The sequence below is a fragment of the Labrus mixtus genome, chromosome 15 (genome assembly GCF_963584025.1).
Source record: "Labrus mixtus chromosome 15, fLabMix1.1, whole genome shotgun sequence".
In the NCBI taxonomy this organism is placed as follows: Eukaryota; Metazoa; Chordata; class Actinopteri; order Labriformes; family Labridae; genus Labrus; species Labrus mixtus.
Window position 1 is genome coordinate 14,958,025 of NC_083626.1, and position 25,037 is coordinate 14,983,061.

Genomic DNA, 25,037 nt, shown 5'->3' on the forward strand with positions numbered 1-25,037 from the left:
TCCGTGTGCCCCCCGAGTGCTGCGCTGGGAACACAACCTTGATTGGCAAGGAAACCTGGGGTTTTGCAGTAGGAACGGTCGACCATGTCCCTGGAGATTTATTCAGGGTCACAGACCGCCTTTGCTGACCACAGACGATCTTTAAAAACATTTGGCTCTGAGAAATAACATGAATTCACCTGGGGGAAGTTAATTTCTGAGAATTGCTCAGTGAAAGTCACAAACATGTTTTGCTATCTCAGAAGCAACAATCCACTTAACTTTTTCTTGGTAACAAAAAGAAGCAACTAAAAACAAACTAATCACTTATGTAAATTTGACTCGTCTTAGTAGCTATTCACTCAATCTTACTCTCTACATAAACAAAAATTAAAGAGAAAACTTAAGCGAACTGGCTGCCTCACCTCCATTGTCAGACAATTTCCCACGATATATCTTGTCCTCCACAACATCAGTCCAATACAGGGTGCTCTGGTCGAGGTGAAAGTCCAAAGCGATGGTGTTTCTCAGGCCTGGTACCAGCACACTGAACTCCCCCTTGTGAAGGTCGATCCTTCTGATTTCATGCCGGTTTGAAAAGATGATAAAAGGCTTGAAGGGATCTGAGGACAAAAAAATGTAACCCACAAAAGAATGAATGTCTTAACACGGTAAATATCATCTAAAAGCCCAGTCCAGATTCACTAAACCACTTGTTGGGTTTTGGATGTAATTCAGCTGTCTCTGTAATTTCTTCACTCTGTCTGCAACTTTTTATCAAAACAGCTGAATATCTGAGGAGATGAAATTTCCCCATTCAGAAATATTTTTTATCTAAACATGTTGATGCCTTAAGCCCTGTATATACATATTGAATAACAAGAATTATGGAGAGTCTTTGACAATAATACATCTCAGTTTGTATAAATAAATAAGCTCTTTATGCCAAAACAGCCCTGTTTTATGACCCTTACCAGAGCTTTTGCAGCTTTCCATGTCAGATTCCAGCTCCCAGCCCTCATAGCAGGAGCACTTGACGCTGGATTTCTCCTGCTCGCACTTCTGGCTACACTTGAGGTGTTTGGCACAGAAGCTCTGAATCTGGCATGTTTTGTTGTCTGCTCCCAGCTCCATGCCAAGTGGACATGAGCACATGAAGCCCTCCCCAGGAATGATGCTGCAGTTGTGACTACAGCCACCGTTGTCCAACGAACACAAGTCTGCAGGCCAGAAACAGAGATAAGTGTGTTGGAATGTATTCAAGATGGGCGAGTTGCCTGTTCTGGTGGTGGTGTTTTGAAACATAAAAGATAAAGGGCAAGCACAAAGAATATTTTACCACAAAGTTTCTCATCGGAGCCATCTGGACAATCATCGGTGCCGTCACACAGCTTCTCTGCCGGCAGACAGATGGAGTCGTTTGTAGCGCACATGTGGTGAGACAACTTGCACACCAACGCCTCACAGTTGTCCTCATCAGAGTTGTCTTCACAGTCACTGTCACCGTCACACACCCAAGCCTTGCTGATGCAGCGAGCTGTCAAGAGCACAAAACACACATTTTTACTAGTACAGATTGAAGATTGTTTCCTCAACATACGTACGTAGGTTAGATTTGATAAAGCACCATTTAAAAGAAGGATTAGAATCAAAATCAGATGAAACTTCAGCTATCAGTGGATTTGCATGGGAATGGTTTTAAGTTATGGTGAGTATGCTGGACCATTTTAAGATCATCTCAACAGCCAAACGAGGAGCATCAGTAATATCTCCTTTTTGTATCAAGTTTGATATTAACTATTTATTCCTAAGAGCAGCAGAGGTGCTTCTTGAGTATATCTCTTTCAGAAAAAAACAATGCATTTTTCTTAATTACAAGTGCCATCATGAATAAAGTGTATCACCCTAAACATCTTGCTACTTAAGGTAGCTGAAAGGCTCCTCACCAGAGTCCCTGCAGCTGAACTTCACCGCTGGGTCACACATGTGGGTGACACCCTCGCAGTTGCTCTCATCACTCAGGTCCATGCAGTCTGTGTCCCCGTCGCAGCGCCAGCGCATGGGGATGCACAGGCCGTCCATCCTGCACTGGAACTCGTCTACGTGGCAGCCACCTGGAGGACGGGTAGCTGGAGAGAAAACGGCGAGACAAAGTGTCATAGTTAGCCAACAGAAAAGATGAAGTGTGCAGTTAAGGCAATCTCAGAGGAGCAATAAAATACAAGTACAAATCAGCTGGTGAAAAATAACTCCACTGGACCTTCCAACAAGGAAACAACACACGCACAAATCACACAGGCAAACAGATAAAGGAAAGAACCGGCTACTCTTAAAATGAATTCGTGTGTAGGTATGTTATAATGAGTTTACAACCTGACACTGAGCCAAGTCAAACAACAATGACTCTCACAGCTCACAGACAGATTTCACTGGCAGATTAAAGGGACCAATGAGGCACTGGCACAATCACATCCCCTCATGGCAAAGGTCAGTTCTTGGCACAGCTTAAGCCGGAAATGGCCCGGAGACCTTTCAGCACTCGACTACAATATACAGGAGGAGGAAGAGATAGTATTGCTTTTTATTTCAGCTAATGACTTCCAGACAGAAGGCAGAGAGCGTTTACAAACACACACACACACACACAGAGTCAGATACACGATTACACACAGCGCAGATTGCCCATTAGACCAACAGGTCATGCTGGGCCCTGTGTTTTCATGCTGAGACTTGACAGCAGTTGGCTGCGTTTCTGCATGGATCAAACAGTCCATACAATAGCTGAACACACACAGTATAGAGGCACTTCTGTGCAATACTAAGGGATGTGATTGGCAAATTACCTAAAAACTGTGCCTACAAGTTTAGTAAATTAAAAAAAAGTATCTTCAGCAACAACCTTACTAGCTGGCAACAAAGGATAAGAGGGATTTAAGGGTCTCCCCTATACAATTTGAGGCACCAAATATTTCTGTTCCTGCATTCTTATCCATTTCTATGCACTAATATTTGACTTTTCTTCACCACTTTATAATGATGCTCTCACTTTTGTCCCTCTCTCTCTTTTTTAGATCTCTTAGTTTTTTATGTGGAACCTTTTCACATGTGGACTTTAATAATTATTGTGCTACTGGATTGTTTAAGCCCTGCAGAAAATGTTGCCTAGTGGGGTAAGGACAAAGTATGTTTCATAAAGCTGCCCAAACAACACACCTTTACATTCTTATAACAACATTGTGTGCCTTGTGTGAGGAGGCTCGCTATTAATGACGTAGCAAAACTAAGACTAGACTAAACATCAACCCGCTGCACAAAACAAATCAGACAATTAAAGCATCTTAAGAGGAACATCAGCTGTCTCTCTTTCTCTATGATAACCTGTACAGAACACAGACACGCAGCACTTATGTGAGCGATGAAGAGTGTGTGCAAATTGCCTACCAGTGCATCAATCTTAGACGGTGATCTTACATGGATTTAAAATAAAAATCAAAAACAGTGGGCAAATATGCTTATGTGGTTTCAAATATGACAATATAAGTGACAAATATGGCCTGTTTGGGAAACACTGTCATTGATAGTTTAAGTCTCTTGTGTTAACGTTTCAGGTCAGATAATCCGGAATCCCTTCCCTTAATTCTGCTCTATGAAAGGGAATTGTTACACAAGGTGAGTTGTATCTATTTTTTCCATCTAAACATGTAAAGTCATATCACTGCAGCAGTCAAAACATCTGTGACCTTTGCTCAAGACTATGAAATGAGTTCTATTGTTATCTAACCATAAAACATAATCACATCCTGAGCAGAGCCGCAGAGAGGATTTGTTGTAAATGGTAAGTAAGAAGCAAAGGACAAGCAGGGGCATGCAGAGCAGAGGAAACTGGAGACGAGGAGTGCAATCCTCTCCATGTTGTGATATTCTCTTTACAACTGAAAACAGCATTATGTAAACATCATGAAATACAATACATGATGTAACAAAGGCTTGAATTAACTGGTAGAAGTTTACAACACGCCATAAAGAGCAGTGCTATTTCAGTCTGGTACAGTACCCTGGTTTGTGCAGTTGGCATGTGTCTCGTCACTGTAGTCTCCGCAGTCATTGTCGCCGTCACAGGTCCAGTATTCGGGGATGCAGCGGCCACTGTTACACTTAAACTGGACACTGGAGCAGGAATGACTGCAGCCTGCTTCGTCACTGTTGTCACCACAGTCATTGTCTGTACAGGAACACAAACAAACGTGAATTATAGTGAGTCGCCGTATTGTTTTAAAACACAGCTTCATCGGTGGTGAAGTAAGCAGCGGATAGTAATTACCGTTATCACATCGCCAGTTGATGTTGATGCAGCGGCCATTTGCGCAGGTGAACTGGGTCAGAGGGAAACACGTAGGGTAGGCTGAAGAAGGGCAAGAGTAGGTAAAGTACAGGTAGTAAGTAAGGTAAAGAATAATGACTACATCGGTTGTAAAGACAAAAACAATAAATAAAGGGCTACTTGAGGAAAGCAACAATATGATGGTGCAGTAAAGACTCACCGCAGGAGTCTGGTTCATCCGAGCGGTCTCCACAGTCATCATCCAGGTCACATGTCCACGAGATGGGAATGCAGCGCCCACTGGCACAAGGGTACTGATTTGGTGGACATGTGCGAGCTGGCAGGGATCAAAGTGTGCGACAGTTGAGAGTTGTAACAGGTTTGCCCCTTCAGTTGCAAAAGCCCTAACTCTACATTATTTCCTTTATTAACTAACAGATCAAAAGACAAACAAAAACTTCTGAAGTAAAGAGATGTCCAGTTTTTTTTTTACATACCAGAGCAGGTGGTGTTGGATTCGTCTTCATCATTGCCGCAGTCATTGTCTCCATCACACAGCCATCGCAGGGGGATACAGCGGTTGTTCTGACATTTGAATCTGTCAGCTGGGCAGGTGTGCTGGTCTGGAGGAAGGAAACAGACACAACTTCTTATCTGAACATATTTTACAGGGTCGAGTGGTTAATTAATTCCACATGTACTGAGGCTATAGTCCTCCAGACAGGCAGCCCGGGTTCAAGTCCAGCGTGCGGCTCTTTTCCTGCATGCCATTCCCCACAATTTTCTACTCTATCCACTTTCCTTTCTATAGTAAGACAAACGCTGAAAAAATACACCTTAAAGAAAAATCTTTTTTTTTTACCCAGCTCAATTTCACTTGATAATAATAAGGATTTATATGATGCTCCCCCCTCAAAATAATCCTGTAAAGGGGCACTAATGACCTAGCAGTCAGGTCATTGTGATTGTGGTCCTCGTCCTCCAAGCGGGTGGCCCTGGTTCAAGTCGGGACTGTGGCTCTTTTCCCACATGTCATTCCTCACTCTCTCTTCCTGGTTTCCTAATCTGCCCGCTGTCCTATCCAGTTAAGGCAAAAGGCCCAAAAAATTAATCTTAAAAAATATATACTAATCCTGAAACTATCAGAGTAAGTCAAGTCACATGAAGTCAACAGGAGTTCCTCATCCAAGACAAACATGAGTCCCTGGATCTGACTCTCATCTGATGAGGAGAATGGCCAATTGAATTACAGTCACATTACACAGCATGTAAAAGAGGCCATCTTGGAAACTAAAGTATGTGCTCTGTCAGTCTGAATTAGCTAAGACCCTTAAACAGAATTTGTGTTTATCTATGTGTTGCTGCGTAACCATGACAATGACGTGGCACACTTACAGCAGAGTTCAGGCGCCTCATCGCTGTTGTCCAGACAATCGTTGTCCCCGTCACACTTCCAGCGCTCTTGGATGCAGCGGTCATTCTTGCAGGCAAACTCCCCGGGCTGGCAATGGGGTGGGGGCACGTAGGAGGGGTTGGCTAGAGATGAGATCAAGGGTGGGAGAAGAAACAGATGGGCCACTGAGACAAGAGTCAAGCACAAAGCAAAGCTTTTTGGTCTCTGGGTCGTCTTTCATGTCTCTAAACGTAGAAAATAAATATTGTCTTAAACTTCTCTGCACATTTGGCGAGGAGAAACGTATACTATAGCTTAATCATAACCTTTCCGATGGATCTTTGGTGAAACCTGGTATATCGGCTAAGTACCTTTGCAGGTGACATTATCAACATCCAGGATTTGATCGTCGGCACAGCCACAGGACCTGCCATCAGGAATAGCGAGGCACAAACTGCTACAGCCACCATTGTTGACTCTACACAGATTGGAGCCTACAAGGAAGGACATGCAAAGAATAAAGGTTAAATACCATCATCATATTTCACACAAACTAAAAGGTGAGACTAAAGGAGTACAAGAGATGTATACCTTGCTGCTGGTGTGCATCGTACACTCTTATCTCAAAGATTGGCGGCCTCTCATTGCGGAGTAGTGTGACTGTTTTAGTGGCCTGATCCAGTTTGTAAATGCCACCTCCCCGGCACTCATTCCAAAAGAGAAATTGTTTGTAATGACATAAGCCAAAGGCGTGGTTAAGCTCCTGCCCTTCATACACTACCTGTTGAAACAGAAAAAATAAAAGGGTAAGATCTCGAAACTGATGCTGGAATTGAGCATTTAGATACTGTTGAGTTGTATCTTTTTTTAGAACCAGTAAATACACAAATACATAATTATATAAATAAAGTTCCCAAGCATTTACCCTTCTCTCTGTGGTGTTGAGGTAAACCATCTCAATACGGTCATAATAAGCATCAACCCAATACAGGATGCCCTGGGGGATGTCCAGACTCAAGCCATTGGGCCACAGCACTGTCTTGCTGGTCAGTAACACTTGGTGATGGGAACCATCCATCCAAGCTTTCTTGATCTTCCCTCTGTTACTCTCTGTGGGGTCCTCTTCCCAGTCGGTCCAATACATCCATCTGAGAGACAAAAAAAAGGTGTCAACGCAATCGATGTGGGATGAAACAGTGTTGTGAAAAGCAAGAGCTGTCAAAATGTAGCTTTGAGTTTTGTTGCACTTTGAAGGAGCGTCCTACAACAAACTAAACTAAACTAAACTAAAAGGGAGGGACATTACAGAAATCCCTTGAGAATACAGCAGCTCCAACATTCACACAATTACTAACTGAAAGGTTAAATATGCTGAAAACAATTCTCGTAACCTGATTTAAAAACTCCAAAGTTGCATTAGTGAAAAATACACCCATTAAAAAAAAAGTGATCCCCTCCCCTCCAATGACTCACCCATTCTGGGGGTCCACCACGATTGCCCGGGGATGGCTCATCTTGCCTTCAATGAGAGTCTTTCGGGTCTGTGAAGCCTTCTCCAGCCTAGCAACACTGATAGTCTTCTTTGGCCCATCATCTGTCCAGTAGAGATTACTTCCCATCCAGTCAACTGCTATCCCCTCTACGGTGTGTATACCTGAGATAAGGAAAAAAAATCAGCTATTAGCTAGCAGTTCGCCAGGAGGATTATCCAGAGAATAAATTGAAAATGCTAAATATTTGGTAAGAGGGCAGAAAAAGTTCCCAAAATCCTGTGCACAGCCATCATTGTTATTCTTACCTTCTTGTAATATGGTGTCTCTCTCCGTGCCGTCTATCTTCTGTCGTCCAATAATGAAGCTGGTGGCATCGGCAAAGTAGATGAACTCACTGGCAGCGTGGAAATCCAGAGCTCGGGGGTTCATTAGGTTCTCGATGGGAATCATGTACTCATCAGGCACCTTAGCATTCATGTCCATGCCCCTGATGATTCCGGGACGACCCTTACCATACACCAAGAACAGCTCGTGGTCGGGTTCTGCAGGAGAAGAAAGAAACGTACCCGCTCATCAGAGCTGAACTAATGGGAAGCCATTATGTCATTTTCATCTCATTGGATTTTTCTCATTTTGATACTCACTCTTGCAGGACTTGCCATCGCTGCCAAGGCTGAAGCCAGAGCGACAGCGGCAGGTGCGAGTCTTGTGGCTGTTGCTCAGCAGACAGATATCAGAGCATCCTCCGGCCTTCCCGAACTGATCAAGGGCACATGCATGGCTACGCACTAAACCAAGAGACAGAGCAACAGAATAAGTCGAGCACTGGCGACTGTTTTAAATGGAGCTAGCAGTCAAGCTAAGATCTGACTTTATTAGTAGAGTACCTTGAGGTTGGCGTCTCTGGTGGTACACGTGTAGTGCGGCTCCCCGGTCTACCCGGGTTACCACTTGAAAGTCAGAGCTGTTGAAGCGGTTCACACGGAGCACACTGGTCTTGGCGTTCAGGTTGCCTTCGTCTGAGTTGGTGGCATACAGGTAGTTCTCAAATACAGTCAGGCCGTACAGGTGTTCAATCTAAAATACATGAAGACAACAAAAAGCAGAAACCAAAAGGTTGTCTTGAGTTTGATGCTGAAAGTAAAACAGTAAAACAGCTTCTGGAGAAAGAGTTATGGCTTATGATGGCAAATTATGAACTTTTGGGAAAGTTCTGCATGATGAAACCTTCCTATCGCCAAGTTTGGGAGATGGGAGGACATCGGTATATGATAAACGGACACAGACAAATTAAGATAATGAGAGTGTTTATGTAAACTCTGCACAGGGCAGCATAATAAATCCACTTCCCTTCTGCTGTTAAAATGAATGAGCTTTTATTTTTATAAGGCTACAGCTCTCTTCGACTGTCAAATAGATGTATCGGTTAGGATCATGTTACCTTCCCCACTATTCACACACACACACACACACACGCCTACACCACCACTATCCTCCAAGCCACTACAGCCCTGATTTCATTAAGGTCATTAATCCACTTTCAGTTTAAACAAGCTTTGCTAGAACCGCACTAATATGTTTAGAGAGGCAGTGGCCACACACTCTTTAGGCAATATCAATTAAGGCAATAAAAAGGACTTTTCCCTGGAGAGGCTGACTTTTTTTTAAGCAGGGTACACAGGAAACGGGGTAATGCCAACAAATGATAGGATTAAACCAGTGATGATACAGATTGGGGAAACAGATGTTTAGTGCTGTCAAAGAGAAGATGGAAAAATCTGTAGGGACCATTTACTTTAAATCTTTGGCCAAGTAACAAGGCATGTTGTTCAGACTTAATACAGCTGAACAACCAGAAGCCTTTGGGATGCATCCATGTCTACATTTGAGAGCCGTTTTTGTGTGAACGCCCGTCCATCCGTTCTTCAAAGCTTACCAGCAGGCCCTGGATAATGGTGTGACGGTTCTTGCCCTCATAGTCGACCACTTCGATGTAGTCCAGGTAGGCGTCAGCCCAGTACACCAACCGGTTGACCAGGTCCAGCGTGATCCCATGAGGGAAGACGATCTTGCTGTCCACCAGCTTAGTGCGGTTCTGACCATCCATGTCACAGCGCTCCACCCTTGGTGTGGACCCATAATCTGTGAAGAACACTTTGCTGCAGAAGAGGAAGAGGAGCAAAAACAGGAGAGCAGGCTTTAGTAAAGGTAATGAGACGGACAAGGGAAATTGATCATCAAGGAGAAACATTATGAAAAACAACTGAGATACTTGTATAAATGCATTTAAAATGTTTTTAAACAAAAAACAGAGAAGTGATACTCAGGAAAAAGAACTACATCAGATACCAGCTTGTCAGTATCTGTTTCAGGTTCCTGATAAAAATGCAAACGTCTATTTGGTACAAAAGTATCTGTCTAGGTTTCCATCTGGAGGAAGTGCTTTGATTTTGGGCTCCCTGCTTGGTCAGCATGTCGTCTTCATCACAAGACAAGCTTTTTTTTTTTTTTTTTTTTTTTTTTTTTTTTTATTCCTCTCATGTGTCTCCTGTGTTGCTAAAACAGTACCGCCGGGTAGCGTTAGGTCAAGAGTACTGGAGGGGAAGTACAGACCCCATGGCCGGGTCCAAGGCGATGCCTTTGGGGTTATACAGCTCTTGGTCCAGCAGGGTCACACACGTCTGGCCATTCTTGTTGCACACAAACACCCGGTCATCCACGTCGTCCACAAAGTAGAAGTTTCCGGTCAGCCAGTCTATAGCCATCTGCTCAACATCTGAGGGATGCAGAGAAGAGGAAAGGAGAAAACCAAATCATTTGATTAGAATAAATGAAGTTTATAACAAGTGATGAATTCCAGTAAAAAAATATATATTTAAAGTTTTTGGCATGAATTATACAATGAAACAACCTCGTATTTAGGAATATTGTCCATCACACCACTCCAAACATCTCTTATAGAAATAGAGAAAATTTATTTTGTGATGTAGACATGACACATGCTGCTTGTGTTGGGGGGGGGGGGGGTCATCCTTATTGCCGAAGCTCTCACAAAAGAATGTAACATTTTGTGACCCCACTGCTTACAAAGCCAAACTAGAAAGAAGAAGCTCTGCAGATGGAGACTTTTATTTCCGACTGCCCTCAGCATGCGGGAGTTGAAGTGCCAAGTTAGCACTGGAAATATTTCTCACTCTTAAGAGAAGTCTGTCCTGTGTGAAACTGGGTGCTGGAATCCCAAACCACAGGGAGACCCAGCTGTGGGTTGGGGGGGGGGGGGATACATACTACCTTGTGTTTTAACAGCTGCAAGCAAACTTCTTCTCAAAGCAGAACACTGTAAACACACACACACACACACACTCACATTACACATGCTGTATCAAAGTGACCACACATGTCTCTGTAGTTAATCCATAGGATGCCTAGGACCACTTTGATGTTGGGGTGCATTAGTGGGTGTATGACAGTGGGCCTGCAGTAAGCCTGTGCAACAGTGTTGACCATTTACTAAGAGAATGTCTTCGCTAGAGACCCTCAAAAAAGACAACCATGACACTCAAAGATGGAGCCAAAGAAAGTTCTACAACACAGCGCTCTACAAATCTGTGCATCCTTACCTATCCAACAAACAGAGCTTTGAGAGATCAGCACCACGTAAGACTCACAGTAGGCTTTGTACTACAATCTAAGCAGAGTGTAAGGAGAAACTGGGAAAGAATGGTGGACGGGGTTATGAAAAGATCTGGGACACAAACAAGGAAAGAAACGGGTGGTGAAATGTTATTATATCAGAGCGTTCAAGTTCTGGTGCAACTCCAAGCTGGAATGATTTACTGGCAGTCTCAAAGTTACCGAGCATCTCACCTCGAAAAATAAACATGTGAGCTAATAAAAATATCGAAGTCAAAGAACACAGGGAGGGGGTAAAAAACAGTCCAAGATGTTTCATAAACATCCGAACCCAGATTCTGACAACAGGGGAAGTTTGTAATGGAGCTTAGACGGATAGTGATACTCCCATTGGTATCAACTCCTCTAAAGAAATCCAGCTGCAAGCCTGGCTGCAGTAGACACTGATCAGACTCACATCCAGAGTTAGGGAGCCAGTTGTGCAACACAGTGACTGTTGCGTTGTGTAACAGGCTACATCTAGTGGAGCCCCTTCTTCAGAGAGCCAGAGAGTCTGTTGACGTCCTTGCTAATTCTGCTTCTGGTAAGTGGAAAGATTTGCTGGGAAAGTGAATGAACCCAACTCTTTCTCCTCATTCAACCACCCTGCCCTCACAAACCCTTTTCACTTCCTGTCTCTAACACCTACCGGCTCACACCACTCTGAGGAAAGGTTTCACAAACTGAGGGGGGTCTTACTGCCAACAACAAACAGGCTCTCTGCCCAAGTAGCAATCGTATTTACATACAGGGCCGCCGGCTCCTGAGTCACACAAAGTCGCTTAGACTCAGGAGTAACATCACACAATTATTACTTGAACGTTACGTCCTCTTTTTGCATGTCAGTGCAAGTCGTACTGTGTTTACATGCTAGTGCAAAGCAATAAAAAATAAAATAACTCATCATGCTGGTTTCATAATCCTCCCAGTGCCAGGAAGTTCCCATTCATCTATAACACTCTTTGACCTCAGTTTCCACATTTATCATTTATGAATTTTTTTAAGGATCTCAGAAAAAGGGAGTAGTTATACACACATCACGCAGGTGCAGGGCAGTGTAGTGCAAATGCACTTGCTCAACTGCCACAAAAATGTTTTAGACTATAATTTCAAACAGTTATACCAATGGCAAATCCTCATCCACTCCATTAAAGGAAGAGTATGTGGTTTTTCCCTCTTAAATGTAGCAGAAATCAAGTATATCCTCTGAATATATCTATGTGAGTCATGACTGTCGACAATGAGTTTGACACCCGAGTCCCGCTGTCTGTGATGTTGTCCGAGCCGTATCTACAGCGTGTTTACATGGACGGGACGGCCAGCCGGCTCCTCCCCTCGCGTATAAAAGTTGTTTAATTGAGGGACTAGAGAAAAGAAGATTAACGTACTGTACTCACTGCTTATTTGAATGTCACGTAAGCGTTTTTAGATCACGGTCATTTTGTGTAAATTTACATGCAGTGTGAAGCTAGGAGCAAAATAAAGAGCGCTAGCATTAGCATGCTAACGCAACAATGCAGCGCGAGTTGTTTTGGTTTCATGCTGGTGCTCAAAGGGGCGACATCTATCAAAAAGTCCCATATTCTTCAAAAGGTACAAAATAAATATAGAAAAGAAGGAGTGCTTTTTTTGCAATAAGACAGGAGTATTGTATGCCCCCCTGGAATTGTTCATTATCCAAAGTTGACATATATATTGACAAAAATCTTCTGTGCTCTGATTCATTCTGGAAAAAAAGGTTATGAAGAGGGAGGACGGAGGCCTGACAGATGAACACTTAGAGAAGGACTGCTCCATACTTAAAGGGCGGAGAGCATGGGGCGAACATGCTCTGCTCCCCTTTTATCTTCCAGCTCAGAGAATCACGCTTTCAGACAGAGCAGGCCACATCTGGAACCCTCGTCTACTTATCATCCCTGCTCTCAAAGGCTCCCAGAGGCTATAAATCACCCGACCCTTTTCACCCCTTCACAGTTTTATCCATTACCATCTAAGGACAATCCCCAGGTCTTCCCAATAGACGTGAAAGAGTGCACCTGAGCCCTGCTTGGTACAAAACACTGATTACATCAGACACACCCCTTTTCTTGTATTTCAAAACAAGAAGGTTTCTCTTAATAAGAGAAAACGTCATAAGGATCTAAAGTTCAAACATGTCAAGCTTGAATTATATCTAAAAGCAGATTAAACCACAAGGTAAGACATACATCTAATGCAGCAAATTACTTTTAACAGATTACAAATTAATCAATTCAGAAATTCAGAGATTAACAGGGAGTTCTCACTCTCTAATTGTGACTAAAAGCCAATATGGATGTGACATAAAAACACTGAGTCAGCCAAAATTCAAAGAGTATTGACGATTGCTTTTCTGTTGCCCTCTACGTGAGCTAGAACAGAATAACACCCCCAACAGATAAGGGGGGAGAAATGCTTTCAGGAGCATCATAATGTAATACAGTGGAGGTTGGCCTACCTGAAATTAAGTCAGCCCCTAATAACACTTTATCTTTTTCCTTTTAAATCAGAAAAAGGGTATGGTAGCATTCTGAAACTGCTGTAATATTTGTAGATCACTGTGACTACATGAGAATATATTTAGTCTCATATTTCCCTGCTGATTAATGGACCACTGCAGAGCTTCTCTCTTCATTCAAATAGAATGATTGGATATGCAATTCTTGTTTTTACTGGAATAATGCTTTCTAAGGCAGACAATAATACATTTTGAACTATTTGACTGTACAATAGTGCACTGCAAGCATTTCAAGATTTGAAAAGTGGGACAGATCTTAAGAAATATTGTATAAGGTGGCAGCCAAACAGAACTGAATGAAAGAGACACAAATCTCATTTGATACATGTAACTAGTTAATGGCTGCAAAAGTCAAAGTTGTGTGTGTGTGTGTGTGTGTGTGTGTGTGTGTGTGTGTGTGTGTGTGTGTGTGTGTCTGTTTTGTGTGTGTGTGTGTGTGCGCATTCGTGCGAGTCTCCGTTATGTGCAGGTTAAAGTGACCTGACTGGACAGGACATGAGACGGCCAGAGGAATGTAGAAGCTGTTCAGGCTGACATAACCCAAAAGAGGAATGTAAATACCATCTGCATGACCACTCGCATATGCACACACACTCAAAACACACGCACACAAACGGACAAACACACACCTCCAAGGTACAGCAAATCACTACCTTCTCTCTCTCCCTCTCATTTAATCATTCCCTTGTCTCCTTGGCTTCAATTTTTCTCTCAGGGTGTCTCTTATTTCCAGCCCTCGCCCCTGTTTACCCCTCAGACCACTTAACGGAGCAGTGAATCAAAAAGCCACAGCGGCAAGCAAACGCAGCGAGGGTGAGGTGGGATATGTGCAACTCAGGAGGGTGCAGTGAATCATCTGGAAAAAGCCCATATTAAGACGCCTTGGTTCACTGAGCCGGCTGTCAGCGGTGACAGCAGCGGCACAAGCGTCATTTGAAGTGGATATGAGTCGAGGCACTTCTAATCACGGCGCAGGTTTCCCTCTCCCACAATTCAGGCACTACACAGCCGCTTTCTCCGCTTGTTTCCTTCACATCTGCTGTTCGACGCCTCGGGCCAATTCTCAAGGGAAAGCTTCCCACATGCACAAATGTACGCACATGCACACAAACCCACACCCTTTCTTTTATGTTTTGTCTACATTTCTGCTCACTCTTAGAGAGTAACGGCTCAGTCAGCCAGGCGAATCAAAACAAACGTTGTCAGGCAGGTAATCAGAGATAAATCATGTCAACATTATATGCGTAAGCCTCTCAAAGGAGGACATGTATGAGAGTCCGTACCTGTCTGGGTGATGTGAAAGGTGAGACTCAGTGACTTAAGGTCAATGGTTAAGAGGACCTTGCCTCCACCAGTCAGACATTTAACTTTTTATAAGATATGTTGTATGCTTTGTCCTCCTATACACATGACACACTTACATGTGCCGTCTATGACATCTTCCATAATACTGTATTTGACAGGACTTTTGAAGAAAACATATTAACAAATCCATTTCAAGTGACAAAGACTATGGGTGGGATTCAACAGATTATTTTCAAATTCAGCAAAGAAATTAAAAATACATTTCCAGGCTTATAAACGCCATGCACAGTCATTACATAAATCAAGCTACACGGTAACATATTATTTGGCTGTCTAGAAATGTGCCAACAAACGCCAGAAGACATGCTGGCAGCCTTATGTGCTGTAAATGTAAGTAAGCTGCACACATTTAGCCCCTATGGAATGATTTTGTGTGGTGTCAAAGTGCAGTCTCCTGTTCTTCAAAGACAAACCCTTTTGAGAAATACAGCTGGACTCAGCATTTTCACTCGCCATTTAAATGCTGGTACGAGCAGCTTTTGAAGATGAGGCCGTATTTTGCGTAACATCTTACATTTGTCTGAGCAAGCAAATGCAAAGTTGACCATTTGATTCCTGAGGCAAAGTATGGAAAATTTCACACAGCATGAGCTGACAGCTACAGCTAATTATCCAAGCGCTGCTTGTGTGATTTAATGCAAGTCTTATCTATCTTTCAGCGGCAGACTACAACTAGACTGTCAGGTCCCTCTTGTACCTGGCAAGATTTTTTTGTAGGAAAACTGTGTCAGCAAAAAAATACCACCTCTAGAAACAAAAGTGTAGTCAATGAAAGTACTCACGGTGCAGGCTGAGGGAGATGTTGATGGTGTGGACATTAGTGACAGTCTTGAGGTCGGGGATACTGGCGCACTTCAGATGGGTGGCAGCGGGGGTATCACCCACATCAATCCAGCAGACAGTCTCCTGGGCGTAGATGAAGTCCATAGCCATGGTCTGCTTTGTGACAATGGTAGGCAGCCGGGATGTGGAGCCGCTCAGTGAGGTGCATCGGATGTCATGGAGGTTAGCGATCAGCAGCATAGGCAGACGATCGACTGGCTCTGGGGAGGGAGATCAGGAGTAGAGTGGAGAAGAAAAAGGAGAACGTATGAGGAGGAGACTGAGTGGCATTAAGGGTCATTCATTATGTACATTTATAACACAACTTTCCCCAGAAAACTATCCTGAAAAGCAAATGAGGTGCTGCACCATTCAGATGTTACAATCAGCATTAATCCAGAGGAGTAAAATATCCAACAGCGAAAAAGATATACTTTAATCATGTTCTGGTTTAGTAAGAAGACTTGTTTCTTTTCATGTGTGTGTGTGTGTGTGTGTGTGTGTTCTCACCATTTTTGGCTTTGCAGGAGCGGTTGTCCGGCTGCAGCAGGTAGCCCTCCACACAGCTGCAGGTGTAGGAGCCCTCGGTGTTTGTGCACGTCTGACTGCACGTCCCGTACACACTGCACTCGTTAAAATCTGAAGGAGAACATAAACAGTCCGTCTGTGATGAAATATGTAGAGCTTGTTCAGTAGTTATTCACAGCCTACTGAATTGATTGTACTCCGATTACGCCGATACATTTCTTTAGGTTATTAGGTTATGTAGATTAAAGATTACTACAAATCCTGACATGCCTTTTTTCTTCTAGTTAGAGAGTGGTTCAATAAATAAAGTTCTACATGCTGCCCCACACAAATTCCAGAATTAAAAAAAAAAACCTGATTGATCGGCTGACTTGACTGAATTTGTTTTTTATCTAAGCGTAAAAGGAGTCACTCACCTTTGCATGTCTTTCCATCTGAAGCAACCTCATAGCCGCTGCTACAGTAGCACTTAGGCCCATCGTGAGTCACAGCACAGTGATAGTGGCACCCATGGGAGTCACAGTTTGGTGCCTGTTCTGAAGCCGAGAAAAAAAAAAAAACAGACGCAGAGACACATTAGATATTGAAGAAGGGGAAGAAAGGTGGTGGTGGTGGTGTGTGTGTGTGTGTGTGTGTGTGGGGGGGGGGGGGGGGGGGGGGGGTGGGGGGGGGGGGGTGTCCATGTCAGTAGATTTTCAGAGGCTAAATAAAACCTGTTAAAGTAATTGCCTCCTTGGCCAGGTTTGTGTGCAGATCAGATTTCCAATTGTTATCTTAATCCCAGGGCAATCTTCACAGAACCACACTGTCAAATCACATCACATCTCCACAGGGAGATGGGATGTGATTGTGTGTAAAAGTGTGGGGGTCAAAGTGTGTATGTGTATTCTTCTATGCGTGTGACAGATGTGGAGTTTTGAATCTGCATGTGTTAGAAGGTTTCTTCTTTCCCGCCCACAGAGGGGACTCAAGGACACATCCTTTGGCAGGAAATGAAAGAGGGGCATGTATAACCCCCCCCACCCCCACATCATGCCGTCTATAGGATGCCTGTGTCGATGTAGACGGGTGTGTCTAGGCTAGGAGATAAATGGGATAGACTGTCGGTCATAGATTGAAATGATGATGTGTCAGACAGTCAGACACAACTGACAGTAATGAAAATAATGGTATTTCTCTAACTGTGACTAAGAGGCCAATTTTGCAAGTCATTAAGAGTAGATGGATGTACTTAACCTTGAAAGGAAATGTGTGTTTTCTCGTATGTCCCTTTGTTTGATTAGTTTGTTAATCCCCTTTGTTCTCTAACCTGAACCAATTTTTTTTCTAAGAATCTATTTATGGTTGAGTTCTGGTTAGGTGACCGGGGTTTTGTTAGTCCTGACTTTAAAAAATGTATACAAAATAATTGATTCAAAAATAATGTCATTTCTGACAGTCTCAATTTGTTTTACACTTCAAAAACATAGTGATTCACACTGAATCCGCCAAGAACAAACTGGGAACCACACTGGGTGGGTCCTGCTCAAGAGTTCAATAAAACACTGCATGTAGCTACAGGAGTCAATTCAAGGGGGAAATAACATGATATGAGCACAGAGGGTAGATATGAATGTGGTCATGATTAGCTCTCCTCTATGACAGAAAGTTTTCTGTGTCTCTTTACATGACTGTCACTCTTTCTTTGCCAAACGGACACACATGTTTGTTTGGTTAACACGGATTTAACAAAACGTATATGTAAAAAGGGATAAGAGGCTTCCACTGGCACATTCAAATTTGTCTCAGCATCCGACAAAATAACCATGACTGTTCATGGACAAATTATGCTTGCAGTAACTAGTGATAGTTTGGCTGTGAAGAGCGGAGATTGGTACATTGAAGGGTCCTTATTATATAAAGCCTGTGGCACTCTGGTCCACAATGACCCTTTTGTTGTGGCTCTGCTGAAAGGAAGAGTCCCCCAGCAAACACTGTGGCCCATATCGAATCCATTTAGCGAGCCTCACACTGTGAGAGACCACAGGCAGCAAGAGAGCCAAAACAACCACAAATACACCTCTGTCCAGGGTCATCCGCTCCATTTACTATCAAGCTATGGATGAGCCGTATCAACAGAACTATTAATGCTCTAAATATCATAAAGTACCAATATCTGCCTGTGATAATATGAAGTTATCAAATCACATAGTGGCTTATCTTTATGCTTTCTTGTTTGTGTTATGTGTGATAAATTCTTGGTAACATTTTAAATTAAGGTCACAATATTCACCATTAACTTGTTGCTTATTAGCATGCTAACTAGAAGTGTACTGGCTGCTTAATTTGTAATTATCGAGTGCTTAGTAGTAGCTTATTCTACATAGCTATTAGCTAATATGCAATTAACTAAGAGTTTGCCCTGAATACCCTTAAAAAAAATGGTAAATGGACTTGAGCTTGTATAGCCTTTTTCCAGTCTGAATACGCAAAGAGCTTTTACACTGCAGGTCACACCTACCCATTCACACACTGATGGCAGAGACTGCTATGTAAAGTGGCCATCAGTAATAGATAATCCCATTAATACACATTTATGCGCCGCCGACAAAGCAGTGGGAGCAACTTTGGGTTAAGTGTCTTGCCCAAGGACACATTGGACAACCGAATCTACCACTGAGCCACCCTGCTTATTGAAAGTAAGTGAGGAAGTTGTTGTACTTTAATTATGATCTCAATATGCTCTGCTTAGTACGGCCCCTTATAAGGCAGAAGTAAGCAAAACCATGTTAAGATCATAATTCTTGTTCAACAACGTCCTAACTTACTCATCAATAAGCAGTGATTAGGAGGGTATTGAGGGAAAACTCCTGTGGTCACATAGAATAAGGTACTAATAAGCCCTTAATAAAGAGCAACCAGTATGCTACTAATTATGCTCATAAGCATCTAGGTAAATATTGTGATCATAATTTCTGTTAAAAATAAAATATGTTATAAATATTTGTGTTACCATTTTTTTTGCCTGATAATAAATGTAACACAAAATGTCAACTAAAAAAAATACTGCTTAAGCGCTGCCTTTATTCATTTCTATATTTTACCGGGAAGCCTATCACTTTTTCTAGATTTCTTTTTTCAAGCATCCCCTCGTGTACAAAAAAATTAGAAATACATTTGAATCTTTGAAAGACACAGAATTCAAAGACACAAATCATACACTTACAAAAAAAAAGAAAGAAACATGTGCAGGTTTTTTTGCTTCAGGTTTAGACCTGTTCTAAATAGTAATACATTTTTCCTTTGTTAGAGTTTCTGGAATGTGAATCTGCAAATACTTTTGCTTTTTTTAACCTCAGAGAGCATTTGAGGGTTACAGCAGCAGAGGAGACAAGCAAGAAAGTGTGAAGAGAAAAACAGAAAACAACAGGGGAGTAGAATCATGAAGAGCAAAGAGGTAGGACAAGAAGGCAGGCCAGATTAAGATAAAGGGTTTAAGGACATGGAGAGGTAAGAAAGTTCCTGCTTTGACTAAACAAACAGCAGCAGCGTTTCAGAAGTCTGACCATGGGTTAATGAACAAAGAAAATGATTCAAACAATGACACACTGGAGGCCTTTAGTCCTAAACAAGCAGGGAACAGTCATTGATTCTGTTACTGCATGGATGGAAGCCGTCCATTTCTCTTGTCCAAAGCTCTATAGCTCGTTGAATGGAAGCAGGGAGTGGTTGTTTGTTAGGGCCTACAAAACTAAAACGCAGGCCCGCAACCGTATTTGTATTATGACAGAACCCTAACGCTTCTGGACATCATGCATTGACAAAACAAATACATCGAGTGGATCAAAAAGGCAATAACACATGGTAGTATTCACACCCCAATCCAGGAGGCAGTGACACTCATAACGTAACAGACACAACAAAACACATGAAGAAGATGAGTAATGCAGTAGCAAGATGACACAGAGGAGCTAAAAATCTGCATGCTGCTTTAAATTAGTTGTGTGGAGAAATAACAGGTTCACTGTGCGATCAAACACATTGAATATTTGAATGAATATGTATAGCCTCTGTAAATGGGGCAGGACCTAACCCCTAGGCCACCCCTGCGCCCCATTTACAGAGGCTGTAGTCCAACAAGTGGGCGGCCCAGGTTCAAGTCCAACCTGGCTCCTTTCCTGCATTTCATTCCCCACTATCTCTCCTGATTTCTGACTCTATCCACTGTCCAAACAAATAAGGGCAAAAGCCCAAAAATATGTTCAAACTTTTTAAAAGGTTTATTTTTGGGCTTTTTATGCCTTTATTTAGAGACAAGACAGTGGATAGAGTCAGAAACTGGGCAGAGAGAGAGAGAGAGAGGGAGAGAGAGAGAGAGTGTGGGAAATGACATGCAGGAAAGGAGCCACAGGTGGAAATCAAACCCGGGCCACCCGCTGAGTGGACTTTAGCCTCTGTACCTGGGGCGCACTAACCACTAGGCCACGGGCACTCCTCCACAAATAAATGTAAACTTTTTTTTCTTCTCTTTTTTTAAAATACAATTTTAAAGGGGTACTGGTGGCGCAGTGGTTAGTGCGGGCACCCCATGTATGGAGGCTTTGGTCCTACATGCAGGCGGCCCAGGTTCGAATCCAGCCTGTGGCTCCATTCCCGCATGTCATTACCCACTCTCTCTCCCTGATTTCCAGCTTTACCCACTGTCCTATCTCTCCATTAAAGGCACAAAAGCCCACATATACATACATACATATATATATATATATATAATAAATAATAATAATAATACAATTTTAATGAATATTAGACTACAAATCACAGGAGCTGAGCAAAATAAAACAGATAAGCATCAACTTATCCCTGCCATTTTTAAAGAGAGGCTTCAGAGGCTTCAGTTTTAATTTAGTGAGAGAAACCTAAAAATATGCATCCAGGACTTTTTCTTTGTTGAATAGAACTTGTACTGAACCGTGACCTCTGTTACACCCCTACTAAGAGGATAACTCTTTTTCATTTTTCTTTTGAAAAGTTGAAGAGACCTCAATGACTCAGGAAAGAATACTAAAGTTCTGCTGACAATAGTATGACGCCTGTATGATAATGGCTGCATGATTTCCAGATGCACTGCACCTGCTGATATGCACATTTGCACAATTTGTAACTCGTTTGTCCTGTGGCGGGCACACATGAAGGATAAAGGACCCGATCATCATCCAATCATAGAGGAAATATATTGAAGACGACATTTTCCTCTAAAATCCAATCATGAGGTGACAGACTGGGTGACAAAAGGGTGACACAGTCTGAGAAAGACAGATTCCTGCTGGTGTTTGTTTCATGACCAAGGTTACACAACTAAACTGTCAGGACTAAATTATACTATAATCATCTACAGAACTCCCTCTATAAAAAAGATTAGATCACTCGTGAATCAACATCTCATTCCTTCCTGAAAATCTAACAAATAAAGCCTCCCTCTCTTTCATCACCCAAAGATTTAATTGAAAGCAATAATTTAACAAAACATTAGCTGTATCAAAACAGGATATTCCAGTGGCATTTTAAAGAGAGACAATTCCCAGGACATTCCTACCCATGTGCTCTCACTGTCTGGAAACATGTTTGCACATGCCCCTGTCCTCTAGCTGCAGCCGACAGGAACCTACCGTTTATCTCCCTACACTGTTCTACAAATGAGGAGATGAATAGTTCTTAACCACCAACATAATACTGTTCATCATACATATACCTTTAGCAGACTTCATTTGAATCCAAGCATACATAATGCAGAGAGTTAGAACACACTCTTTAAAATGTCGGTCTTCTCTAAATTTATTGGATCACCATATTCAGTTTATAACAAAATCAGCCAATATCTAAGACAAGCTACTTAATTCTGTGAAGCTCCTGGGGTTATTTGGTGTCATGGTCCTTTCCATCACACATACAAGCTGATGGTTAATTATGTGGTACTGAGAAGTGAGCCATGGTGAGTTTAATGAATCAGACTCAAAGGAGATAATGGTGTGTATTTCATGTCATGTGTAAAAAAAAATGTAAAAAAGGGAATGGCTGGAATGCTAAAAGAATGTGAGAATAAAAGAGTATTTACCGGCAGTGTTTGGCGCTACTTAATCAAAAGGGGCAAAGTAACCACATGCAAACACAAGCAGGGCAGCAGCTTGAGTAATGAGCAAACAGAAGCTATCAAAGTCCCAAACAGTGGCAGCAGGCTGCCCCAGACGCTTCAAACTTACACAAATACTCAAACACAAATGTACAAATACACAAAGTACACGTGCTGTAGCACAAACATCTCCAAACAGACATCACTTAAAAAGACAGACACTCAGACTCTCTGTAATCTGCAGCCCATTATGACTTAAAAAGTATACAACACGGTAGTGTCTCTACAGTGCAAAGGAAAGGACAATGAAGGCAATAAAACAGGTCTTGGCAAGTAACACAACTTTAACTGCAGCCAGTAAAGTAATTTTGGTCAACAGCACACTCGCGATTAAAGATGAAAGTGTGGTCTTTCCACAGGCAGCCTCAAGTAGCCTGTGACAGATTCCACAGAAAGTGGTGTATGAAGGACAATAAAACCCCACTGCACAAATAAACAACAGCATCAGGCTCCTGCAATAACCAGGGTTCCCTTTGAAACCGCCAGGAGAAAGGACAAACTCCTCAGAGTTCTGCCATGACCTCGTTTTCTCTTCCCGATCAGTAAGTCACCATGTACTTGTTTTATTACTCCCTTGCTCTCATTTCTTTTCAACCAAAATCAAGAAATGCCAAATATATCCACACATTATGAAAAAGCTAAGAAGATTGATTTCAACACGATAAAATTCCAGCCAAACCTCCCCTCCCTTTCTAACTACTCTCGACACCAACTTTACCAGTTACTGGGACACGCTGACAGACAAAGTGTGCTTTCAGACATCAGCGCCCAGGTAAACTTGCACAACCCAGCAGTTTGTACAAGCAAACACTGGGATGCTTGTAAAAGGCCAGGCCTTTCCCTGAAAACTGGGGAGCTTACAAACAGCTGTGGCAAAAGTTCTTGACATACTGCTGGTGTGTTTGTGTTGGGGGGTAAAGGGTGTGTTTGGGTGTATATTTACAAGAATGTGACTGTGTGAATTTATTTTTATTTTGCATAGATTTCAAGCCCATGAGCATTCAGGTCTGTGTATAAGTGTGTGTTACTAAGGACAGCTGGACTTGTGTCCTCGGGGACAGGCCGTGCATGTTGTGATTGTATGACATCATCGCTGTGTTGTGTAAAAGCCTGTCTAGCAGTGATGCCCAGTGTGTGTGTGTGTGTGTGTGTGTGTGTGTGTGGGACACTAACACACTCGCCCACTCTGTACAAACTGTCCGCCTCAGATGCCCAACAATAAACCTTTAATGCTCCCATTAGTTTACTACAACTATTCTATTTAATAACTCAACACTATGCAGAAGACTTGTCATTCACTCAGTCGTTATCTAAATAGGCTGGTCTGATAAAAAAAACCAAAAAACATTCTTTTAGCACAGAAGAAAAGATTCAAATGTATTAGAAAACTGGAGTTGAGAACACACAAAGCAAGAGATATAAAGACAAAATGGGTAAACAAAAAACCAACATCAAACCCACATAAAAGATAAAAATATAAACCGGATGAATTAGATTGACCTGCATCTACAATCCCAGATATGGTCTAAGACAACAGAAGATTGACTTGTACTTATCAGAAGAGATAAGGTGATCAAAGATTACTGGCAATGTTTGTCTGTTTGAGAACAGGCCAGCTCTTGTTCCAGGACTTTGATCCACTCGACTCTAGTATTTATTGTGAAAGTTTGATTACCGGTGAGTGATTTCATACTCCAGGAAGCCAATTTTGATACTGATTAGCACATAAGATGTGCAGAATTGAGGGAGAGATTGACATAAACAAAATTAAACATGCATATGTTATCGCACTTCTAAACAGGCAGAGCTTAAGACAGCTATATCTGAGGGCTGCCTATCTGAATACAGAAACAAAGCTCTGTTGGCAGCCTGTGTTCGCTCTTTTTTGTCTGCTGCAACAAAGGACGACACTATGGATCCAGTATGTCCCATCTCTCATTCTTCTGTCATTTCTAATAAATAGGAGAGGATTTGAAGGGATTCTCCTTAAGCTGCATCTGGGCTGAATGCTCATCATTCCCACTGGGACTGAAGAAACAGCCTCACAGCTGAGCTGATTGTTAAATTGACGATTGACCATTGTAACTGCCAAAGCTAAGGCAGGCCAGCTCATTTTAGGGCAAAATGTACCAGATTGTAGAGATTATAGTTTCTCATGGGAAAACAATGAGCTGTTATCAAAAAGAAGCTGGTCGGCCTTCACTGACATAAAACAAAGATAAACAAATTGAGATTTGACAAATTGATGAAACGATCTGTTCTTAGTGTTTCCATTTTTAAATTCAAAAATGTATTTCCATGTGTTTAATACCTCGGCAGTGTGGACCCTCGTCCCAGCCATCGCTGCAGTCGGGGACTCCATCACACAGCTTGCTCATATGGATACATACATCCAGGTCCAGGCAGCCATGTTCATTCACAGGACACTGGTTCACCCTGTTGTGTGAGCCTGAAAAAGAGCAAAAACACATGTAAGTTGGCTTTGCTGTAGAGAGCAATATTTCAAAAGGGGCAAAAAAAACACAACAACATACAGAAGCAAAATAACCTTTAGTTTTTATAATTAAAACACTCATCATTAAGACACTCATCAGACATTATGTACCAAATATTGTTTTTTTTATTTAGTTATCTGACTAGGGATCAATGTTTCTCACTTCAGAAGACTACAGAAGAATGAACTGAACAAAAAGGGTTCATGTTATTCTGACCCTCCTTCTTTCAAACCAGTCGCCAGCTATGACCTGATACATGATGTAAAG

At 42.3% G+C, this 25,037-nt stretch overlaps 1 protein-coding gene across 2 annotated transcripts in view; it reads right to left on the bottom strand.

The window, feature by feature from the left end:
* Positions 1–25,037, bottom strand: part of lrp1ab (low density lipoprotein receptor-related protein 1Ab) — an 85,976-nt gene that overhangs the window by 34,507 nt on the left and 26,432 nt on the right. Inside the window, exons 3-24 of one of the 2 annotated variants that reach the window (XM_061058734.1) lie at positions 24,587–24,724; positions 16,526–16,645; positions 16,092–16,220; positions 15,542–15,802; positions 9,800–9,962; positions 9,123–9,345; positions 8,074–8,263; positions 7,831–7,974; positions 7,492–7,728; positions 7,167–7,347; positions 6,619–6,841; positions 6,285–6,474; positions 6,065–6,187; positions 5,696–5,836; positions 4,798–4,923; positions 4,521–4,637; positions 4,301–4,381; positions 4,034–4,201; positions 1,926–2,108; positions 1,319–1,516; positions 954–1,199; positions 405–602 (exon numbers count right to left, since the gene is read on the bottom strand). In XM_061058734.1, the coding sequence (XP_060914717.1) occupies positions 405–602; positions 954–1,199; positions 1,319–1,516; positions 1,926–2,108; positions 4,034–4,201; positions 4,301–4,381; positions 4,521–4,637; positions 4,798–4,923; positions 5,696–5,836; positions 6,065–6,187; positions 6,285–6,474; positions 6,619–6,841; positions 7,167–7,347; positions 7,492–7,728; positions 7,831–7,974; positions 8,074–8,263; positions 9,123–9,345; positions 9,800–9,962; positions 15,542–15,802; positions 16,092–16,220; positions 16,526–16,645; positions 24,587–24,724 (3,780 nt within the window). Of the gene's footprint in view, positions 1–404; positions 603–953; positions 1,200–1,318; positions 1,517–1,925; positions 2,109–4,033; positions 4,382–4,520; positions 4,638–4,797; positions 4,924–5,695; positions 5,837–6,064; positions 6,188–6,284; positions 6,475–6,618; positions 6,842–7,166; positions 7,348–7,491; positions 7,729–7,830; positions 7,975–8,073; positions 8,264–9,122; positions 9,346–9,799; positions 9,963–15,541; positions 15,803–16,091; positions 16,221–16,525; positions 16,646–24,586; positions 24,725–25,037 lie in introns of both variants that reach the window. The other variant, XM_061058733.1, reaches the window with a different exon arrangement.